General features: G+C 27.2%; 1 protein-coding gene across 2 annotated transcripts in view; it reads right to left on the bottom strand.

The window, feature by feature from the left end:
- The window catches only part of LOC145849619 (uncharacterized), a 50,555-nt gene that overhangs the window by 7,102 nt on the left and 22,018 nt on the right, over window positions 1-21,435 (bottom strand). For both annotated transcript variants that reach the window (XM_082954591.1, XM_082954592.1), the window contains exons 11-23: window positions 16,398-16,563; window positions 13,862-13,973; window positions 13,150-13,330; window positions 12,491-12,625; window positions 10,121-10,362; window positions 8,735-8,881; window positions 8,179-8,329; window positions 7,712-7,904; window positions 4,361-4,541; window positions 2,589-2,775; window positions 2,187-2,338; window positions 473-518; window positions 138-227 (exon numbers count right to left, since the gene is read on the bottom strand). In XM_082954591.1, coding sequence (XP_082810717.1) covers window positions 138-227; window positions 473-518; window positions 2,187-2,338; window positions 2,589-2,775; window positions 4,361-4,541; window positions 7,712-7,904; window positions 8,179-8,329; window positions 8,735-8,881; window positions 10,121-10,362; window positions 12,491-12,625; window positions 13,150-13,330; window positions 13,862-13,973; window positions 16,398-16,563 — 1,983 coding nt within the window. The remainder of the gene's footprint in view (window positions 1-137; window positions 228-472; window positions 519-2,186; window positions 2,339-2,588; window positions 2,776-4,360; window positions 4,542-7,711; window positions 7,905-8,178; window positions 8,330-8,734; window positions 8,882-10,120; window positions 10,363-12,490; window positions 12,626-13,149; window positions 13,331-13,861; window positions 13,974-16,397; window positions 16,564-21,435) is intronic.

The following is a 21,435-nucleotide window of genomic DNA, read 5'->3' on the forward strand; positions in this document are numbered from 1 at the left end:
AACACAGTTAAAGTTTATTTAGTTGTATACAGTATTTCAACAAAAACAAGTGCAGCTTCATCAATCTTTTTTTTTGAGATCGTAGAAAAAAACATTTTCACTTTAATTTTAAATAAAGAGTTGAAAAACAAGCTAACAGTTTCCAACTGAGCTTGGTCTCTCTGATTATCACTTGCGTCTATATCAAAGTCTATCGATATATCATCATTCATTGATCTACCTTGCACCTGATTTAAGCAATAACTTAAAATATATAAATACTTGCTAGTCTCAAGTTATCTGAAAAATTTTCTTACAGGTAATAAAGATAAAGTACTTAAGAAAGGTTTTATTTGGTACAAATTTTCAAAAATAGGTTTTTATCTGTTTATTCTTTAATTTAAAAAAGAAAAGTGAATTGTGAATAACAATAACTTCTAGTGTTAAATTTACACTTTTAATAGTTATAAAAATGTTCATTAAAATAATTTACTTGTCCTTTAATAGATCTTAGCTGCCTACTAGTGTCCTCGAATGCACTGTTTAAATAAATAAATAGTGAATCAACAACAAATATTTTTAGTTGTTTGTTTTATAAAAAGTAAATTTTTAATGTTAGAACTATATCTAGAACAAATTAAAAGAATATTTTATCCAAAAAAACATATACTTTGATTATTTAGAAAACTTATAATAAAATAGTTTTACTTAACTAGTACTAATACAATATGAGTAGTAACAAAGGATCACAAGCAAGTTTATTAAATTTAATCTAATAAAGAAAAAATGTAAAGAACATTAATTCGTTAATCTTTTAAAAAATAAAACAAAATTTATCAAAAAATCTGGTGTGTTTATAACTTTTAAATAAAAAACGGATGGGTAAAGCTGAAAATGACAAAAGATAAAACTTTGAACTTTAGAAACGAGATAATTACTATTCGACTGAATTATAAGTATAGTTGGTTTTTTAATTGCCTATTAACGTAAACTAGTTTGTTATATTTACTCGTGTTTAATTATTCCTTTAATTCTACTAAAAAATTTATCTAAAAAAGTGTCAGCAAAATTTTATAAGTCGCCGGCAATTTTTTTTATAAAAACTACTTGCGGGCCAACATAATAGCAAATAGTATTTTGCAGGCCACAGTTATTAAAATAAAAATTTAGCAACCGAGAAAAAAAAAAAAAAACAGTTTATGAAAAAACATACCATTAAAGATATACAGTCACCTCTCGCGAATCTACGCACACTGTGTCAACAGCAAAAATGCGTAGCTAAACGAGAGGTAGCAGACTTGTAACACTTTGAATTTGAAAATTTTGAAGAAGTTTGATATAAAATTTGTATATAAAATATCAAACATGTTTATAACCCAATATATTAGATAATTTAAAAATTTCAATAAAACTATTTTTTTTAAAGAGTTCTAAAATGCGTGACTTAACAAGAATGTATATCAAAACAAAATGCGTAGATTTGCGAGAGGTGACTGTACTAGTAATTACTAATTATGAATAAAATTCTAAACGAAAGTTTTTTCATCAATATTTTATATAAAGTATGTTTTTACTTTATTAGTACACTTAAGGCCGCAGATTTTTGCTTTGAGGGCCGCAGTATGCCGATTTTAGATACAAAGTTCAATATATTTCTGTTCTAATGAAAATGGTTTATTTTTAAGTCTTTCTTTTTATAGTTTAATGAGTAATTCACTTCACTACAAGACCAACTAAAACAGCATCCGAGACAACCTACGACCGGTTTAGTCCTTATTAGTCTACGAGGCAAAGTTGCGAGAAACCGATGTTGAGATCTAATCAACCTGGCTTTAAGTACATATTATTGATGTTGCGAAGCATCTCAACTTTCTTACTGATGGCCGAAATAAATACTGATTAGTAACTATTTGTAGTTTTTACAATTAGACAACCGATAGTTAAAAACATTTTAGTAATTACTTTTTTTTCTATTAGTTAAACTGTACAGATATTTCAGACTTTACTATTTCGTTTTCACAGTTGTCTTTAAGAACTGGATATATACAGTATAACCTTATTGATAAGCGTAAAACGTGCAAGTTGAATAACATCTTGAAATAAGCTCTCACAATTCAGTAAGTATCGAACAATTTAATTCTTTAACATAACCATTATGTTTTTTGAAAACTAAAAACTAGCATTACTAATATTTGAACAAAAATAACGTTGGTAGAATTTTCCCAGCAACAATTACTTCCATGCCATCGTAAATTGTCTTTACTTGGTTGGAGGTCAGTTCTCCAACTTTATCATTTTCAAAATTGATTGTTACATTTTTCATAACTGGTGTAACAACCTCATCTATAAAATTGTGAATCTGCAAATATTTTATAAGTCATTAGAATAAGCAGTCTAGATAAAATAGTAACTTGCTACAACAAATTGAAGAACTTTTTATTATTTGAATCACAAATAAACTACAATAAATTTAAAGTTGTATTTATACTTAAACTAAAGATTAAGCTTTTAAAATGTCTTGTTCAGAAACTTTTTTTCTAAATAATTAAAATTAAAACTTTGAATCTAATAGAACTTTAAAAGTTCTATTAATAGTACTTAAAGCTTACCTGAGCTGCCGCATCGAGACTTTCAAAAACACGTCTTGAAATACCATTGTTTTCCCCTGATAGCTTGTTTAAAAACTGCATATCGACCAAAGTACCAAATCCGACTGTGTGAACAGCTACTCTTTGTTTGTTAATCTCTTTAACTTTTTTTAATATATCTTTTGCACTTGTTTTTCCAACTGTAGGTCTGTACAAAGTTATAGGGTAAGTAGATTTAAGTTTAGTTAACATAAAGTTTCATTGAAGATTCTATCTAACTTTAGAATTTTACAAGCAAAAGTTATATAAACTTTCATGCTTTGCAATTAATTTTATATTTTTTATTAGTTAGTATCATATTGTTATTCTTTTTATAGTCTTTTTTAGTTTTCACCTTATATTTAAGGGTTTATATTCTGATACAACTTTATGCATTGGCAGCTTTAAACATCAAAAACTCAAAAAAAAGATTTTTTAATACGACAAAAACTTTGATAAAAATTATTTAAAACAACTATTTTAGTGTTTGAAAAAACTTTTACGTTTTTAATTTTTATAAGTTATCTACCGGATTCGAATATTGTTTTTTAAATAGTAGTCTACAAATTTAAACATTTTTAAATAGTAACCATACCATACTTTCCAAATATAGTTTTATTACGTGTTTAATACCCAAAATTAGGTCCTAGCTAAGATAAAAAGTCTGAACGAACAAATTTCACTGAATATATTAACAAATATTTTTAATTGGCTTAAAAAAACTAACTAATTTTTAAATTTAAACTAATAACACATTTTAAAGAAAATCTTGAAAGGATAATAGAGAAGTTTTTTTTTTACTTTTTTGTTTATTTTCCATTTAACCGGTTTTGATATAGAACATTCGATAAAGTATAAAAAGTTAATTGACATTTTTTTATTATAAAAAAACCAATATAGTTATTTGTCTTAACTAAAAAGTATTACTCAATTTACTGGAGTATAAAGAGCTTATTTAAATAACGGTATCAGTGAAAGTTTAAGTATTTTATTCACTACCAGGTTTCGGTGGCAAAAAAAAAGTTATGACCTTGTCAAGTATAATAAAGTGTTTTATTATACTTGACAAGGTCGTATTTTTTTGCCACCGAAACCTAGTAGTGAATAAAATACTTAAACTTGCACTAATATTCTTATTTAATTAAAAAAACAGAATACAAAAGTAAAAAAACAAGTCTTAGTGTGTCATAAAAAGAAGAAGGTAAAATGGCAAAAAATAATTAACCTGCTTTTATTGATCCAAGTAAAGAATAAGTATGCCAGTAAGGTACAAATTTGATATTAACTGTCTATAAAACAATTTTTATTATCTAAAACGATGCGAACATTAAAAAAAAACATAGGTAAAATAATATTTTATAAATATCTAGTTAGATTTGAGCCATGCACTTTTAAGGGATTAGAAAAAACAGTATAATTATTGAAATTTTGAATTTTGGTTTTTTAAAAACGCTTGATTTTAGATATGTTTTTAACTTTTTGGATCGTACATTTTTATCAAATCAAGATCTGGCTGGACTCGCACTTCAGGATTAAAGACAGAATCCAGGAAACCACTACTTTTGTATACAGGGAAAGATTGTTAGTAATATAAAAATCTTATAATAAATTATTTATATATATCTTATATAAATAAATTGAATAACTTGTTTTATTTTTTGTACTTTCCTAGTTTGTTTGAGTTTTAGCATTTAACGTCTTAACACTTTATTCTGATGTAAAGATTAGGTACTATTTAACAAAATGCAACAAACTTTCCATCAGTAAGAAAGATTATCATTTTGGAATGTCTTGAAACATCTTCATTTTGAGCAAATCTGCGTATACTTGCTTTACGTCGTTTTCTAATAGTATCAAATTTAAATATCTCACTTTCTTGGTCTTTATTCTCAAGTTCATCCAAAAACACTTCGTTAACATCAGTTGAATTTTCAGCTAGGTTAGTTTTTTATTAAGATGATTTTACTCTTAGTAAAAAAAAAACAGAACTTACAGTTCATTTGCGAACCATACATTTACCGACCTTATATATACTTTTATTTCTAATTTCTCAAATAACATACACGTTTCAAAAGTAAGAAACATCTAGTATTTTTGGTTAATTCGCTTCTACAATTTAGTTTAAGAAGCATAAGGTTGTCATAAAATAATTTTTGAAGTTTTTGTAAAGTTTGACTGTACTACTACACCATTTTACTTACAGGTAAATTAAATTTAAGTATTGAGTTTCACTTTAGAGTTTAGACTTTATTACTTTCATAAAAAAAGAATTTTTTAAATAGTTTAAAATTTTTTACAACACATGTTTCACAATTTTAAGGATCAACAACAATAATAAAAACAGTTTAGATAAATATTCTATAAGCTTTCCATATAAACAAAAAATACTAGTTTTTATAGATCAATTGGAAGTATGTTGTACTAGTTAAATGACAATTCAAATTTTAGCATTTGAAATTCTGACATTTCAACTTCTTAGAATTAGTTTTTAAGACAACATCCCAAAAAGTAACATATATTTGAAAGAAAAAAAAAAACTTTTAGGTCTAAATAATAAGGTTATGAAAGTAACAAAAAAACATATAAAAGTAGAAAGTTATAAATTACTATACTTTAGTAAGTTTTAAAACTTTTTTTTTAATGACAACAACTTGCACATTACTTTTATTTATTCAACTAACACATTTTTTACGGAGTTCTCTAAAAAAGTAGTACTGCAAGAAAAAAAAAAGTTTAAACAGATGAATGTGTGTATTTACTACAATATAAGCCATAATTATTGTAGGATAATAACTAATTAGAGATAAAATATATGTTTTATAAACTGAATGTTTACATTGTGAAATAGATTCAACCAATAAGCATAAATTAATAAATTTAAACTAAAGTATTATAAAAAGTTATGTTATTGCTTTAAAAAATTTTTAAATTGATTGCTTTATATATTTAAAGCTACTTAAGTTAAAATTAGTTTCAAACTTTATAATAACAACAAGGATTAAGGTAAAGCCACAACAACAATAAAATAAAATACAAAATAAACAGTCAGGTTAAGATTCAAAAAGTGATTTACGTATAAGATAAAATTGTTTTAGAAAATAAAAATTTTTAATAATAGTTTCGTCACAATAATGTGCTCAAATGTAAACTCACAGTAATCTATGTACTAATAAAAACATATGTTTATTTAAAAAAAGTTTTATTTTAGTACTGATTTTTATTAGAAAATTTATTTGTAATTTACTCTTATAAAACTTAAGAAACTTTATCTAGTAAATTCGTATATCGCTAAACATAATAAAATTGTTAAAAACTAATATAAGTATAGCATGAACTTTAGTTTAGTATAAAATGTTTTTGAGTACAAGTAAAAATTAGTTACGTCATAAAGAGTTAAATGTCAATAGTCTGTGTATAGCAGGGTTTGGCAAACTGCTGCCCTTACAGTCAAAATCTGCGGCCTGCGAGGTAATTTTCAACTAAAAAAACACCTTTTTACAGTACTTAAAATATATTAATTTGTAAAAACTTACAATTAGGCTCTTTATTACTCTTTACTTGTGTTCTTTTATTGTTTAAAACAGTGTTTTATATTGCTTTACAACAGTTTTAAAACAACTGCGGCCCGCGGAAGACATTTTTCTTCAGATTGGGGTCAGCAACTTATAAAAGATTTCCAACCTCGGTTTATATGTATAAATTTTAACTAAATATTTCTGTTCTGACTTAAATATATGTATATTTAAGATAAAGTTAAAAGAACAAAAACCTATAAAGTTACAAAAGTTTACAAAAAACCGAATTAAAGACTAAAATATTACAAAACCGACAACAAAAAGAATATTAAAAACACGCTATTTATATAATTTTAAGTCATAAGCATATCGTTGTTGACAAACTTTTGGATTGCAATTTCCAATAAACAATGATTATAGATCTGAGAGATCGTAAGTTTTTCTCGATCTAGATTGAATTTTGAGTCTTCTATCCATGAAGTTATCAGCAAATGAAGTTTAAATCAAATTAACAAAAAAAACTTTCAATTGTATATAAATATTCAAGATTTAAAGTAAATCGTTTGATAATTGTTTACTTAAGTTTATGTTGAGGCTAGAAAAGTATGGTGGGTTATATTACAACACACGGCTACTATGAAACTTATAAATTTCTATTTTCAATGTTATTATTACTAGTATCATTATTACTATCGTTAACATTATTATTCTTATTAATATCCAATTTACATAGACTAAATATGATAATCAATCATTTTAAAACGCTTTATACAACAAGTACATAACTTTTCATAGTAGTTTAGTTAATTTTTTAAAATTAATGCTTATTGGTTTTATCCATTTCAAAATGTATAACAGTCGTTCTACATAAAACTTTTGTATTTACAATTTATTATTAATCTATACTTGTGGCTTACATTTTAGTAAATACACCTATTCATCTGCTTATCTTCTACTCTCTTTTGCAGTACTTATTTTTTACAGAAATCCGTCGAGCTGTGTTAACTTGTTTAACATATGCTTGCTGAATAAAAAAAAGTACTGCATAAATTTAGTTTCTATTTTATAATTTAACTAACTTTTTTTAGGATCTGTATAGACAAACTAATAGCTGATAATTTTTGAAAAAACTTATTATAGCCATAGCTCAAAAACTATTATCAATTTTAAAACAACAAAAGTTGAACATGTACGTCTAGTAGATTAAGGTCTTAAATTATTTTGGCTTTAATATCTATAAAAGAAGATCATTATAAACAACTTAGAGTTATTAAAATTTGAATTGTCGGAATTTTGATAGTCGTGCACCCGTTATACTAGGTTAATTGTGATAGCAGCTTTAGTAGTAAACTAAGTATCTTAATTTGATTCAAATTTAACAACAATAGTGACAAAAATATAGAAAATTTAAGCTTAAATTAAATAAAAACAGTTGCCTATTTCGTAACGTAAAAAAATTGCATCATTAGTATATCCAAAAAATTATAACTTATGTTTAGTCATTTTTGCATGAGTTTAAAACTAAATCAACTTGCATAGACTTTTCAATAATACTTTTAGAAGTATTTTGAGATATAAATACTCTATTACCGTTGGTAGAAAAATACGGAATTAGAAGATCGAAGGCTAAGTCAAAAGCCCCGCCAATGTTAGTTCCCCCTTCTGGTTGGAAAGTTGTTATATAATTCATAACTTCATTAATATCTACATCTTTAACAGGAACCATCATAGACGGAATCCATGCCTTAGGATTGTTGTTAAAAAATACCAAATTAAAGTAGTCCTGAAATAAATTGTTAAGTAAAGTATTAAAAAGGTGCTTTACGAATATAGAAATTATTTAAAAAACCCATTATTTAAGCTTTTCAAATAATTAACATAACTACTATCTACAATATATTTTGTTAGAAATTTTTGTTACAAAATACTACTTTAGACAGTTTTATGAAACTAGTTTTACGTTTGAAAAAAATTTCTTTTCGTACTCTTAAATTTTCAATACTCAATTATTTACATAAAGTTTTTTTACTCCAAAAACAAATGAAAATTAAACTAACTTCAGGATTCAATGCCTTAATAGACTCTTTAAGTGCTTGCTTAACTTGCTCCATTTTGTGTCCTAACATAGAGCCTGAGACGTCTATTACAAAAGTAAGCATCTTTGGTGGGTTTGGAAGAAATGGTGCAGAAAAGAAGTGTGCAAAAAAGCTATTTAAAAATAAAATGCTTAATGTAACGCTGATTAAAGACACTTATTGACAAACTTGGATAAACAAGAAAAAAAAATTAAATAATTAATACTAATAGCATACTAAACATAATGAACTTTTAATAATGTTTTTGTATCGTAAGTATTTTTGTTTATTTGATCGAACAACATGTTGTTTCAAACATAAACACAGGTATAATCATCAATAAATCAATAACAAATTCAAACTTTAACATCTGAAAAAAAAAACTTTATACGCTTTTTTAACTTTACTTATACTATATTTTAAAGGCTATGTTTGAGACTTGTTTTCGTAACTAGTATTGTTTTATTAATATTAGAAAATATAAAAAAATTGCGGATAAAAATGTTTTTTTTTTAAATAATGCCAAATTAAAAAATACCCTCCAGCAACTACGCTCTTGCCACTTGATTCTGTCCTTTTTACATCAAATTGAACTGTGTACACGCCTTTCATTCCAAGCGGCGAATGTTTAGTTTGTGTGGAAAGAGACGGCTTGTACCTCACATGACATCCCTTGTGCTGATTCCTATATTAGACTAGATAAAAAAACTGAATTCGAATGTATTTAACAAAAGTTATGGTGAAAGAAGTAAACTTAAAAACATTAAATTATGTTTATATAATTGCATAAAGTGTAGTACCAAATTACTGGAGTTAAGATTTTTTTATGATTTATTTACACTCTGATTAATAAATCATTCTGAAAGATGTCAAGTATTTTTGGAATGGATAGAAAAATTAATAAAAGATAAATTTTATAAATAGTTTTAGAAGACAATTTAATGAAAATATTTAGTCTAAAACTATACATACTTTATTTGTTTTCTTTAATATGTATTTTAGTATTACTAGCAGAAGTATAGAAAAGCAGATAATTTTTACATAAAAAACATGAAATTATACATACATATTTTTTAAATAGCATTATTAAGTTTAAGTTTTTAAAGCTAGAAGCATTCATGAATCATTTAAATAGAAATATTATTTTTAGCTTATAAACAACTTCAATAGCAATTACTATATTGAATGCTTCAAATTTAATTTAAATGTATGTAGAGCATTTTAAAACCAATTGATTAATAACAAAGTTTTATCTAAATATAAAGTAAAGCTTGTTTTTATTCTTACAACACAACATAAAATAATTATTCTGAAAAAATCTAAATAAGATAAATAAACCATTTTTAGAAAGTTAAATAAGAAAAATTTGCGTATATTGAGATAAAAATCTTTATTTTTGGTTTTTGTTTAGTACTGACTACAATTAATATCTAAGATAATCTAAAAAGACAGTAAAATCTGCTTGGTTTTGTACTTAATTTCATTAATATATATTAAAAAAAAAGTTGTTTCAGTTTCAGCCACCTAACTAGAATAAAAAAAGTTATTTATAGAAAATTTATTAAGTTATTATAATTAAAACGATAATTAAGTTTTGTACATTGTTGTATAAAAAAATTGCAAATCTTTTTAACTTAAAAAAAAAATAGTTATAAGTATTATTATGAATTATTATATAAGTAATGATATATATACTATTTCAAATAGAATCTTAAAATTATAAAAGCTTTTAAATTAAATTCAACGATTTTAATCTTTCTACAATTTACATGTTCACTTAAAAAGTTACTAAATGTTTAAAAAAACTTTCAACTTAAAGTACATAACTGATAAGCTTCAATCTATATGTTCTTAAAAACAGATTTTTTGTAATATATTTTTATTCTCTATTATTTGTTTAATAATTCTATTATATATCTCATACTTAAATGTAATTGATGTCGCTGATTCCGCAGAAGGAGGTCCGTGCTCTCTCTGCTGCTTTTGCTCTTCTAATGTTAAATCAAATTCGAAGTTGTTAAACTTACGATTCGTCTGCTCTGTTTTAAACCCAGGAACTGAAACAAACTTAATCATTGAACTCTCCACAATTTCAACATCAACTAGAAGGCTTTTTACAGGCTGATCTGGATCGATAACAATTGAGTACTCATACATTCCACGAACCTTTAAGTTATAACAGTAATTTTTAATAACATTTAAAATTAGAACTAAGTTTAAAGTATTTGTTAGCTTTTCTTTATTTATAAACGCTAAACGTTAGGCAACCTTAAATACTCCGCCATTAAAACTTTTAATTTGAAAGAAAAAGCTATATTAAAATAAAATTAACAAATTGTTTTTTATAGTATAGATATAAATACAATTAATTTAACTGTTTTATTTAAATAAAAACATGCATGCTAGTTTAAAAAAGATTCATTTAAAAACAAAGATTGACATCCTAGTTTTTAACTTTAAATTCTTGTTTCAAAATTTTAATCTAATTAAATGGCAAAACTTAAAAACAATTAACATATTGCAATATGACACTTTACCAAACATCAGCTAACTAAAATTTTTTATAGCAATATTTCTAAAATTAAATAACTTTTTTTGTCTTAAATAAAATGTAACGTAGAGAAATCCTCCGATATCTAAAACTTTGTAAAACATTGAGAAAACACTTTTAGCTTTTTTAAAAGTCTTAACTAGTTAGTCAAGAACTTAAAACTCATTATAGCAATCTATCTTCGTTTACTTTTATACGTTTTTCAGAATATATTTCTTAACGCACTCATAAGGTTTTCGAGCAAAGTTTTATTTGCTGGATAAATTTTAAAATAATAGAAATGCGTAAGTTAATTTGTGTTGATAAAAACATATTTTTATAGAAATTAAAGTTTGCTGGATTTGGTAATCAAAACGCTGTATAAAAGTACAATAAGTATGCAAGTTTACCTACAAAATTACAACTATTTTAAGCTAGCATACATAGTTTCAGTATCAAAGATTATATACGACAACTTAGAAAATTTGCATACTGTAAAACTAGTCTATTAAAAAAAATACAACATAGTAAAAAATTTAAAAACTATTATCTGACTTTAATTACGTAAGTTTATTATTGACACAAAGTATGAACAATATTAATGTTTATTACTTGTGGTTTTTACTGTGAACAATTATTATAACTAAGACTTTTAATTTTTAATCAAAACTTATTAAAAACTCTTCATAGTTATTATCAAGCGCTATTTGATATTAGAAAAAAAAAGTTTTTGTTGTAGAGTTTTCATTACTTTAGTTTTAAAAACAGAAACTATAAAATTTTAAAATATACTAAGCACTAACTACTTATCAAAAACGGATTATTACTGACCATATAAGTGAATTTTCAGTTAAACTCTTTAAATTCTAACTAAACTGTAGCTTTTTTTATATTTGTTTTTGATAAATTAGCATGATAAGACTGATTTTTTTTAACTGATTTTACTTTTTTTTTGTGTATTCTATTACTGTTTATTTAGTACAAATACAATTAAAAACATAAAAAAACTTTAAAATTTGTAAAAACAGTCTTATTTCAGGTTGGTTATGTTTTAATATATTTTTCTAATGTACATAAGAAAAAAAGAATTATAAGTTTGACAACTTGCAGTTTTGACCGAGATTTTACTTCTTTAGACACGGATGTCTCATTGAAAAAAATACAAATTATTAAAATAAGATTATAACCGCTTGTCAATCAAATTAAGTAACAATAAATTTAGTTGAACTTATGCTATAAATAACTTAGATAGAAACTTTTATTTTTATGTTTCGGAAACAATGTGTTAAAGCTATACATTTGTTAATATTAGTTGATTTTAAGTTACAAAAATTTAAAAATTATCAAACTACACAAATGTTTTTTAAATTGTTTATAAGCACAGGATAAGTGATTTTGTAAAAGTTAACTTTAAACTATACTGATTTAACTCTTTATGTCCTAGTTTTAAGTATATTACTAAAAATACTAAGAATTACAATATCTATTTTAGAACAATTTCTTTAAAATGACAAATAGTTAAATATTTTTATTTAAGCAGTGCAGAATGTAGCACAACAAAATTAGGAAAAAAAAAGGTTGATTTCAAGTTTTGTTTGCCACTCTTAATATTAAAGATCAACAAAAAAAGCTATTGATAAAAATGCAATTGTTTATTAATTTTTGTAAGAAAGTAAATGTAAAGTATTGTGTAGGTAAAAACCTTCAACTAGAACAAAAAATTCAAAAAAATAGTACAATAAAAAAGTGAATTACTTCACTAACCCTTTCTAACAACTGCTGATAGGTCAATCTAAACGTTATTGTAGTTCTTGCAGGAACTAACATGTTTGTTTTGTACACTCTAGTTGAATCATCTCTGACTGCAATATGCCCTGCTGCCTTACCCATTTTCTGTGCCTAAAAGTATATTAACTTGTTTAAATGTTGTCCTTACTTGTTTATTTATTCTTACAATTTTCGTTATTTGAATTTTTTTGTCATAACTCTTTTAATTAAGTACTAACAAAAAAGCTATAAGTACTAAAGGTTAGCTCTAATAAAAACTTTGAAAAAGGCAAACTTTATGGTTAATTCTTGTATAAACAGTTGGAAAAAATAATTATTATACGCAATATAAAGAAAGTTGAAAAGTTTAAACGTGAAATGGTTTACTAAAGTAATAAACTTTTTAAAAAGCTTGTTGAAGTAGACCTTTAAACTCTTAGAATAAATTTTGTTGGTTTATAGAAATATCTAAACTATAAAAAAGAATATTTGACAAGGACTATTTAAGTAAAAGTCATAAGATTTCATCTGAAGCAGGTGTTTAACTGTTTAAGTTTTGGTATACTAAGCTGTTACTTTTTATTCACAATTTTTCTAGGTGATAAATGTTAGTCTTCAGTTAAGAAAATGTTTCTATAGGTCCTCAAAGTAATTACTTTTTTGTAAAGTTTTTCAGCTTTTTTCTTTTCCTCGACATTTCCAACAACAGTGTGATCTCCTATCACCATAGTTAGATTGCTGATAAATGCTTGTGAAGGAAGCATCACTTCAAACTCCGCATCACGTGATACGTCGGCGTCGTTTGTTACTGTTGACTGCACAACTGTTTCGGCAAATCTATATTTTGTTGTAAGCATATTTCGAAACTTATATAAAAGTTTTGATTAGAAAGATGATTAACAAGTTTCTATCATAATGTTTGTTTTAAATTATAAAAGTCAAAATTTATAGGTAATACTATTGAGAAACTCTAAAAAAAAAACTTTTTGTTTGATAGTGACAAGTATGTTTAGACTTGAATTTTTGTCTTGTTAATTTTCACACATTATTACAATAGTAAGACATTTAAAAGTCGTTTATAGCTGTATAAAAGTATTTTCGACGGATAGTAAAATATATATCTAAAAAGTTACAATTTTTCATTAGTTAAAGATTCGCTTTACAATTTTTCAATGCTACTTGTCAATGTTGGTAGTTTACTTTTTTAAATTGTGTTTTGTAACTAAGATGACGTTTTTTTAAATTTCCTACTTAAATTTTTTTTTTTTTAAGTTAAACATATAAATTTTAAATATAAATCTTTAGTATAACAGAACTTTTAACATTATTATAATGCTAATGTAATAAAACAGACAGATTTCAAATAACCTGCTAGAAATTAGTCCCTTGATAATAAAAGATTCCACTTTAGGACGTTTGTTTTGACCAACAACTATTGTACAAACGTGATATTGAAAAGAACCTGGCTTCCAACCTTTTGCTATATATACAAGTTTATTTATTTTATTTGTTTAAGTTAAAAGCAATGTAATTAAAACATATATACTCTTGTATAACTGTTCAAAACTTAGATTTAATCGTTTGCTAACAAAAGATCCTAGTGAAACAAGTTCACTGGAATATAGATATGTTAACGAATCAACACACTTCAACTGCGTTCTGTAAAAAAATAATTACAAATGAAAGAATAGAAACATAGAATAAAGTAGGTGTATACATGTTTTCATTAAAATAAAATAAAATAGTGAACAGTCTGATTTAATATTAAGTATTTTACATATTATTAACTCTTAACATGTAAAAATCTGTAGAAACTATTTTATTTTAATTTTAATGAAAACATGTATACACCTACTTTACTCTATGCTTTTATTCTTTTATTACAGTAATAATTTTTTACAGAACCCAGTTGAAGTGTATTGATTCGTTAACACACAGAAACATATGATGGTACAATAAAGGAAGCTTACTGTATAATTTGTTTGTATTTATATTCTGGCATACTTATATAACTAAAAAGTATATGCAAAGTTTTTAATTTTACCAAAAAATATCTTTAGCAATCCGGAATTCTAAAATAAAGTTTAAGTTTTTTCGCGGGACGTGTAAATAAAAAACTACTCTGAATAATGAAAAAACTCTTTAAAGAAAATTTGTTTTTAAATTGATCTATCCTTTTATTGCAAGATTTCCTACCCAATCATAGTTTTAAAAACTTCATATCTAAAAAAAAATTTATAATTTTACATTTTTAAGTTTAATTACATTATTTTATTTTCATACAAAAAACTTTAAATTTTTTGTATTAAAAAAGAAGTAAATGTAAGGTATAAAAAATAGTGTACAAAAAAGTTGAGCGTTTTTCATTAGTTTTGAACTATGTAACTATTCAATTCCTAAGAATATTGTTTTATTATCTTTATTTATTAATCCTAAAATAATTAAAGCACTTAAATGTTATAAAAAGAAAAACAAAACAGTTTCTAATTGTCTGTTTACATAGACTTTATACATCAGACTTACAAAGATCTAAATTAGATATTATAAATATTGCGTGTATACGACTCATTATTAATGGTGTACGACACGATAAATGAAAGGTTCCTTCGTACACTAGGTCCTTAACCTAAACTTTTTGAGCGCTTTTTTTATCGTCCAATAAACAATATTAATGCAATAACTAGTTTTTCGACAATTTGCTTTAATTGTCTGAGAAATCGTTGTCAGTGGAAAATAAATAGAAAGACCGGGGTATAAAAAACCAATTTTAGATTGAAGCACTTCTACATTTATAAGTTAAGTAATTTTTAATTTTTTTCTATGATTTTTAAAGTTATTGATATTGGTTTGGAAATTGTACAAATACTATACTGGAGTACAATTTTATCAAAATGATCATAGTTGTTTCAAAAATGTTAGTTTATTTTTTAATAAAATTGTTTATTTTATATTCCTGTCTTGTTCACAAAAAAAACACAGTTAAACTAAACAAAAATAGTTTTTAATTTCTTAAATAAGAAAAAAATATTAAAAAATTATCTAAAGTTAGAATAAACAATCGTGTATAAAAAACCACCAACAACAATACAAAAAAAGCATCATAGTACAAAAAATCATCAGAATGATAATTTCGCTTAAGCAACATGAAATGAATTAAGCAAAATTTCTGGCGAATAAAACCAAAACGGTGGTTTTAAAGTTTTATCTCTGCATGCAATAAACTTTTTTTTTGGTTTAATAAACCAAAAAAAAAAGTTTTTTGCAATTATCCTTGAAAATGTAAGCACCATTTACAAGAATAGTGATTTTATTGTGCTTGACAATAATTTATATAAACATGCCTTCGAATACTAACATTTTATTTTTTAGTTTAAAAACATTTTTCAAACTTCACAACATGGTTTACAAAACTTTGTTGTATTCTTAAGAGGCTCTACTAAAACCACTTTTGTGTACACTTGATCTTCAAAAAAATAATATTTTTCTCTACTAACACACTTAAGACTTGCTGAAGTTTTAATAAACTTATAACATTTTTTTAAATATTGTAATTCAACAAATAAGGTTTGTCTAAGCCTGAAATTTAATCTTAGGTGTTTTATTTTATAAAAAGTAATTATATAGCCTAAATGGGCACAGGTTCATTGTTTATTTTTCATTTTTAAAGTTTAAGCCTGCTTAAGTATGATTAAAGTAATTTGTAAAATAGTCAGGATAATTAATTCTAAATTAATATAGATAAGTTTATGACATATTTTAAACACATTTTTACTTAGTATTTAAAAAAATTATATGCTAAATAGAACAGCTTTTATACGTTTTTAGTTGCTAAAAGAAGAATAACAAAATAAATGCTTAAAATAGTTTTATTAAATATAGCATTTACATTAAAAAATGTATTTACCTGAAATTGTTACTTTAGAAGCAGTTCCTTCTGCAACATTTTTAGGAATTTCAACTTTAACATAAAAATGAGCAGATTTGTCAGCATGAATTCTTAATTGGCGATCGTTGCTTTCATTAAAATACGCATATCCTTTTTCATCCGATATTGACATTGTAAAGTTATCCTATTTTTGTGTTTATGATATTACGAATATAACGAAGTTTAATTGAATATTTTTTTGTTTCATAAAAATACCACAAAAGTATTTTTTTTACAAGAAAATATTGTGTACCTAAATAAATATATCTTTCTTTGTTGAGTTTATTTACAAACTAATTAAAAGAATGATAAAATCTGTACAAGAAAACATAATGAAAGCTAGGTAAATACTTATACATCTCCCCCCAGATTTTATCACCAAGGAGATGAAACGACACGTCTAGCTAACAAAACAAATTATTTACAAAATTGCAAACTTAAATACCGTTTTCTGTGCTAACATCAACGAAACAACACTCAAAACGAACGTAAATCACTAAAATGTTACAATAAACATAGTTACAATTTGTACAAAAACATTAATTTTAACAACAGTTTAAACAGGTTTGTATGTACCGCTTTCGGCATCATAAATCTTTCTCCGGGTTCTTACACGACCGGAACGACGCAGTTCATTTTCTGGAAATACTCCATCGTCATTAAAATTTCTTTCAAATACCCTAGATTTATCATTAGGGTCCAAACGAGACAATACACCATTTTTCTGATTTGTAGAGGATTGGCTTTCATCAGTGCAATTTGAGTCCTCAGGTGAAAGGAAGGTAGCTGGTTTCGCTTTGCAAATTTTGTCAAAGTTATCTCCAGCTTTGAAACGTATTCCTTTATGGGAGCGCACACAATCAAAACTTTCCTTGGAATCTTTTCTCTCATAGTTGCCAGAAAAAACCAACTTCTGCGTTGGTATGTTTGCTTTTCTAAGATAAGGGATACTATTTTGAGATTTGCAAACAGGAGGATTAAATTTTCTTAAAAACTTTCGATTTCGTACAGTTAAGCGACCTGATCCATCAATCTTGACAACATACTGATGATAGTCTTTTAGTTCTACTATTACACCACTTTTCCCCCACTTGTTAGGGAAGTTACCTGCTTGATTCTGTATCATGACATGATCACCGCAATTCAATGGTGGCAACAATCTTGTGTGCTCACTTAAATTCTCGAGAGACTTAACATAACGAGACCTAAGAGCTTCTTCCTTTTTACTCCATGCGTTACGCCAAATGTTTAAGATCTGCGGGTTATTGTAAGCCATAATACTCTTCCTGAGGTAAGGCAAGGAGTCCTTTAAATTTCTTCCAAGAAGGATCTGTGCAGGTGATAGTTTGCATCCTGGATCAGGCGTGTTTCTCTGCGTAAGTAAAGCTTGTACCATTTTGTCATTATTTAGTTCACCATTTGAACCAACATTCTCCATTAACAATCGCTTAGAAGCCTTTACTGCTAATTCCGCCCTACCGTTTGACACTGGATGATATGCAGATGACATACGATGGTGTATACCCCATCGTTTCAGAAAATCTTTGGTAACTTTTGCAGAAAACTCTGGACCTCCATCAGAAGATATTTCAACTGGAACACCAAAAGTCACAAAAATACGACGCAAAGCTTTACACAGCCCTTTTGAACCAGAATTATTTGTACCCAATTTGATTCTTTGTTGTTCTGTCCATCCTGAAAGTCTGTCGGCAGCTACAAAATAATACCAACCTTTGAACTGAAAATAATCACAAACAATTGACTCAAAAGGAACCTTTGGAATCAATGGTTCAATTGGAGGTAGGCGAGGATTGCTTGGTGCAATTAAGTTGCAACTATTGCAATTTTCCCGACAGCCTTGAATGTCATTTGTTATTCCCGGCCAATAAACAATCGATTTTGCTCGCTCGTTCATTGCAGTGACTCCTTGATGAGCAGAATGCAACACTTTTAAAACCTCTTTTCTTAATGATGGAGGAATAACAATTCTATACACATCATCCTTAAGTATACTGCTAGGTGATAGAAACTTATTATGATCAAGTTCTCGTTTACGATCACCACACATAATGACCCCATCCATCATAAACAAAGAATAGCGAACTATCCAAAACTCATGCAATTCTAATGGTAGGTGGTCTTTGGTCTCTGGAAAACCAGCTTGAACATAATGAATAAGCTTCATCATTTGTTTATCTTTTAAAGTTTCTTCTTTAACTCGGTCAAAAGTCACAGCTTGAAAATTGTCACCTACTTGATTACTTGCAATGATACACTCACTGTCTGGCAAACGTATTCCAGCTAAAATTTCAGAAGCACTTATCTCAACTTCATCTTTTGTTTTATGTACGGTAACCACTGGATGACGTGACATTGCATCTGGAGCAAGGTGTAGTTTACCAGGTTTATGTAGAATCTTGAATCGCCATAAAAGACTTCTCTGCTTTAACCGGAAAAGGCGGGGGTTTGCAATTTCATCAAGTGTTCTGTCTCCAAATAATTTAACCAGTGGTTTGTGATCAGTCAGAACCAACAAATTATCACATCCTTGTGTGAAATACCGTGATTGCTCAAGTGCCCATACAATTGCAAGGCTTTCTCCCTCTACCGCAGCATAACGTGATTCAGAAGGTCTAAGAAAGCGAGAGCCTGCTAAAACAATACGCCATCCGGTTTGACAACATCCTGGCACAGCAGACTTACAAGAGCAATGTTTCTGCGACAAAAAGTAACCAATACCAGTTGTAGACCAGTCTGGCTGTATACAAGTGGGCTTTCCCAAATCAAAAATTTGTATTCCCTTTGTTATGGCTGCAACTATAGCTTCTCTTGATTTGTAGAATGTATCATCTAGCTCATCATTCCAGTAAAATTTAGTCTTTGGACTTAATAATGGCTTAAACACAATCATCAAAGAAGTCAATTGGTTGTAGTGTGAAACTTGGTGCACTAAACCAAACCATGATCGCACATCTGTTATTGACTTTGGTATAGGAAAATCTCTAATAGCATTTATGAACTTTTCTTGTGGCTTAATTTCAGATTTCGTAATAGTATTAACTATTTCTTTAGTATTAATTTCTTTAGTATTAATTTCTTTAGTATTAATTTCTATTTCTTTAGTTAATAGTATTAACTATTTCGTAATAGTAATAACTATTTCTTTTTGTGCAAATTGAAACTTTTCAGGATTGAGTACAACTCCATTTTTTCCCATTAAATCTAAATAGTCAATCATACGCCACCAATGATCAGCCAACTTCTCATCCCATAAAACAGTGTCATCAACGCATTTTGTCTTTCTAGGTATATCTATTATGATTTCATCATACCTGCGCGTATATGCATCTCCACTTGCCAAATAACCTTGTGGTGCTACTTTGTAGTAGTACCTCCCCCATGGAGTGAGAAATGTTGTGAGATGATGATCTTCTGGACGAAGTGGTACTGAATGAAACCCATTCCATGCATCGGTCACACTTTTCCAGGTGTTTGCAGGAATTTCACATACTTGAATGAATGGAGGCTTTACATGATGTGTTTCTCGTACACAATACTTATTTAAAGGTGAAAGGTCAACAACTCTTCTACAGCTACCATCAGCTTTAGCAACCACAACCATACGATGTACCCAAGTAGACGGAACACCAACTGGAGTCTTACCAAGCACACCTAATCGAGTATCCCTATCCAAAGTTTCTTTTACTTCATTTTCCCAATGTTTTGGAATTGGGGAAGCAGTTGATATTGCTTTTGGAATGGCATCTGGGTCAATATGAATTTTCAAAGGTGGACCTGTCATTTCTGGAAGCAATTGGTGAGTACATTTATTAAATGTAGATGATGCGTACCTATCTAAAAGCCATTCTCTCATCTTTTGATTGTTTGCAGGAATGCAAGCAAATGGCAACTCCTTTGGCCTATCAGGGGGAGGAGTTCTAGGTATACAATCACAAGTTTGCAGTTCTTCATGGACAGTGCAGGATTCAATGGTCGCACCAATACGAGGAAAATCATGATTTATTATGCCAAGTGTTATGCAGGCATTTCTTGAAAGGAAAAACCTGTCAGTACATGGGCTTATATATACCATTTCTTTTGCAACATGAACTTTACCTTGTACATCTTTAGCCATTAATTCCATAAATATAGCACCAGTTATTTTGATCTGTTCTCTGTTGGCCGCTAACATTTTCCTTTTAACTGGTATAAGACTTGACTTCTTAAAACCATGTTTGAGGTAACTATTAAGGTCCCATAAGCATGACTGAGCACCCGTATCTGTAACAACATTAATTTTGCAATAATTTTGTCTAGGGCATTTTATATTCATCTGAGTGTATGCTTGTTCATCAATAGAAGCTTTTAATTGAATTGTTGGATGTTTCAGTGACACTGATGCTTTCCATCCATTCAAACAATCAAAGACGTAATGATCAAGTTTTACTACACTATCATTAACATCAACTGACTGATCAAAATTTTGTGTATATGATCCACCAACTAGAAGTGCATTCGTCTCATCTGCACAATTGTTGTCACCATGATAAACTTTTTTCCTGGATTTAATCCAGCATTGCTTACATGTAGAACACTCAATATACTTGTTATTTTTCCCGCTCCAAATAAATTTTGTAGATGTTTTACTACATATATTACAAGTTATTTTACCACTTGGTCGTTTTGTAATTTTCCTAAAGGATTTGTACGAGGAAACTGAGGCAGTAACAGCAGGTTGTGTCATTGCATCACGTGCCATCTCTTTTGCTTCAATAAAACCAATTGTCTCATTGACATCTTTCTCGTCTAAACTACCCCATCCTAACACCTCTTTGCGTATATCCTCATCAGCTAAACCGGTTACCATGACATTTTTAAGGATAATATCTGTGAAATCTATCATTTGGTTACAGCCATCCTTTGGGCATTTACATGAGTACGAGCATATACTAGCTTTTCCCTTTAAACGGGCAGCAAATGATCTCGTGTTTTCAGTCAAATCCTGTCTTGTACTAAG

The sequence above is a fragment of the Thalia democratica genome, chromosome 2 (assembly GCF_965202585.1).
Source record: "Thalia democratica chromosome 2, ktThaDemo2.hap1.1, whole genome shotgun sequence".
Taxonomy (NCBI): Eukaryota; Metazoa; Chordata; class Thaliacea; order Salpida; family Salpidae; genus Thalia; species Thalia democratica.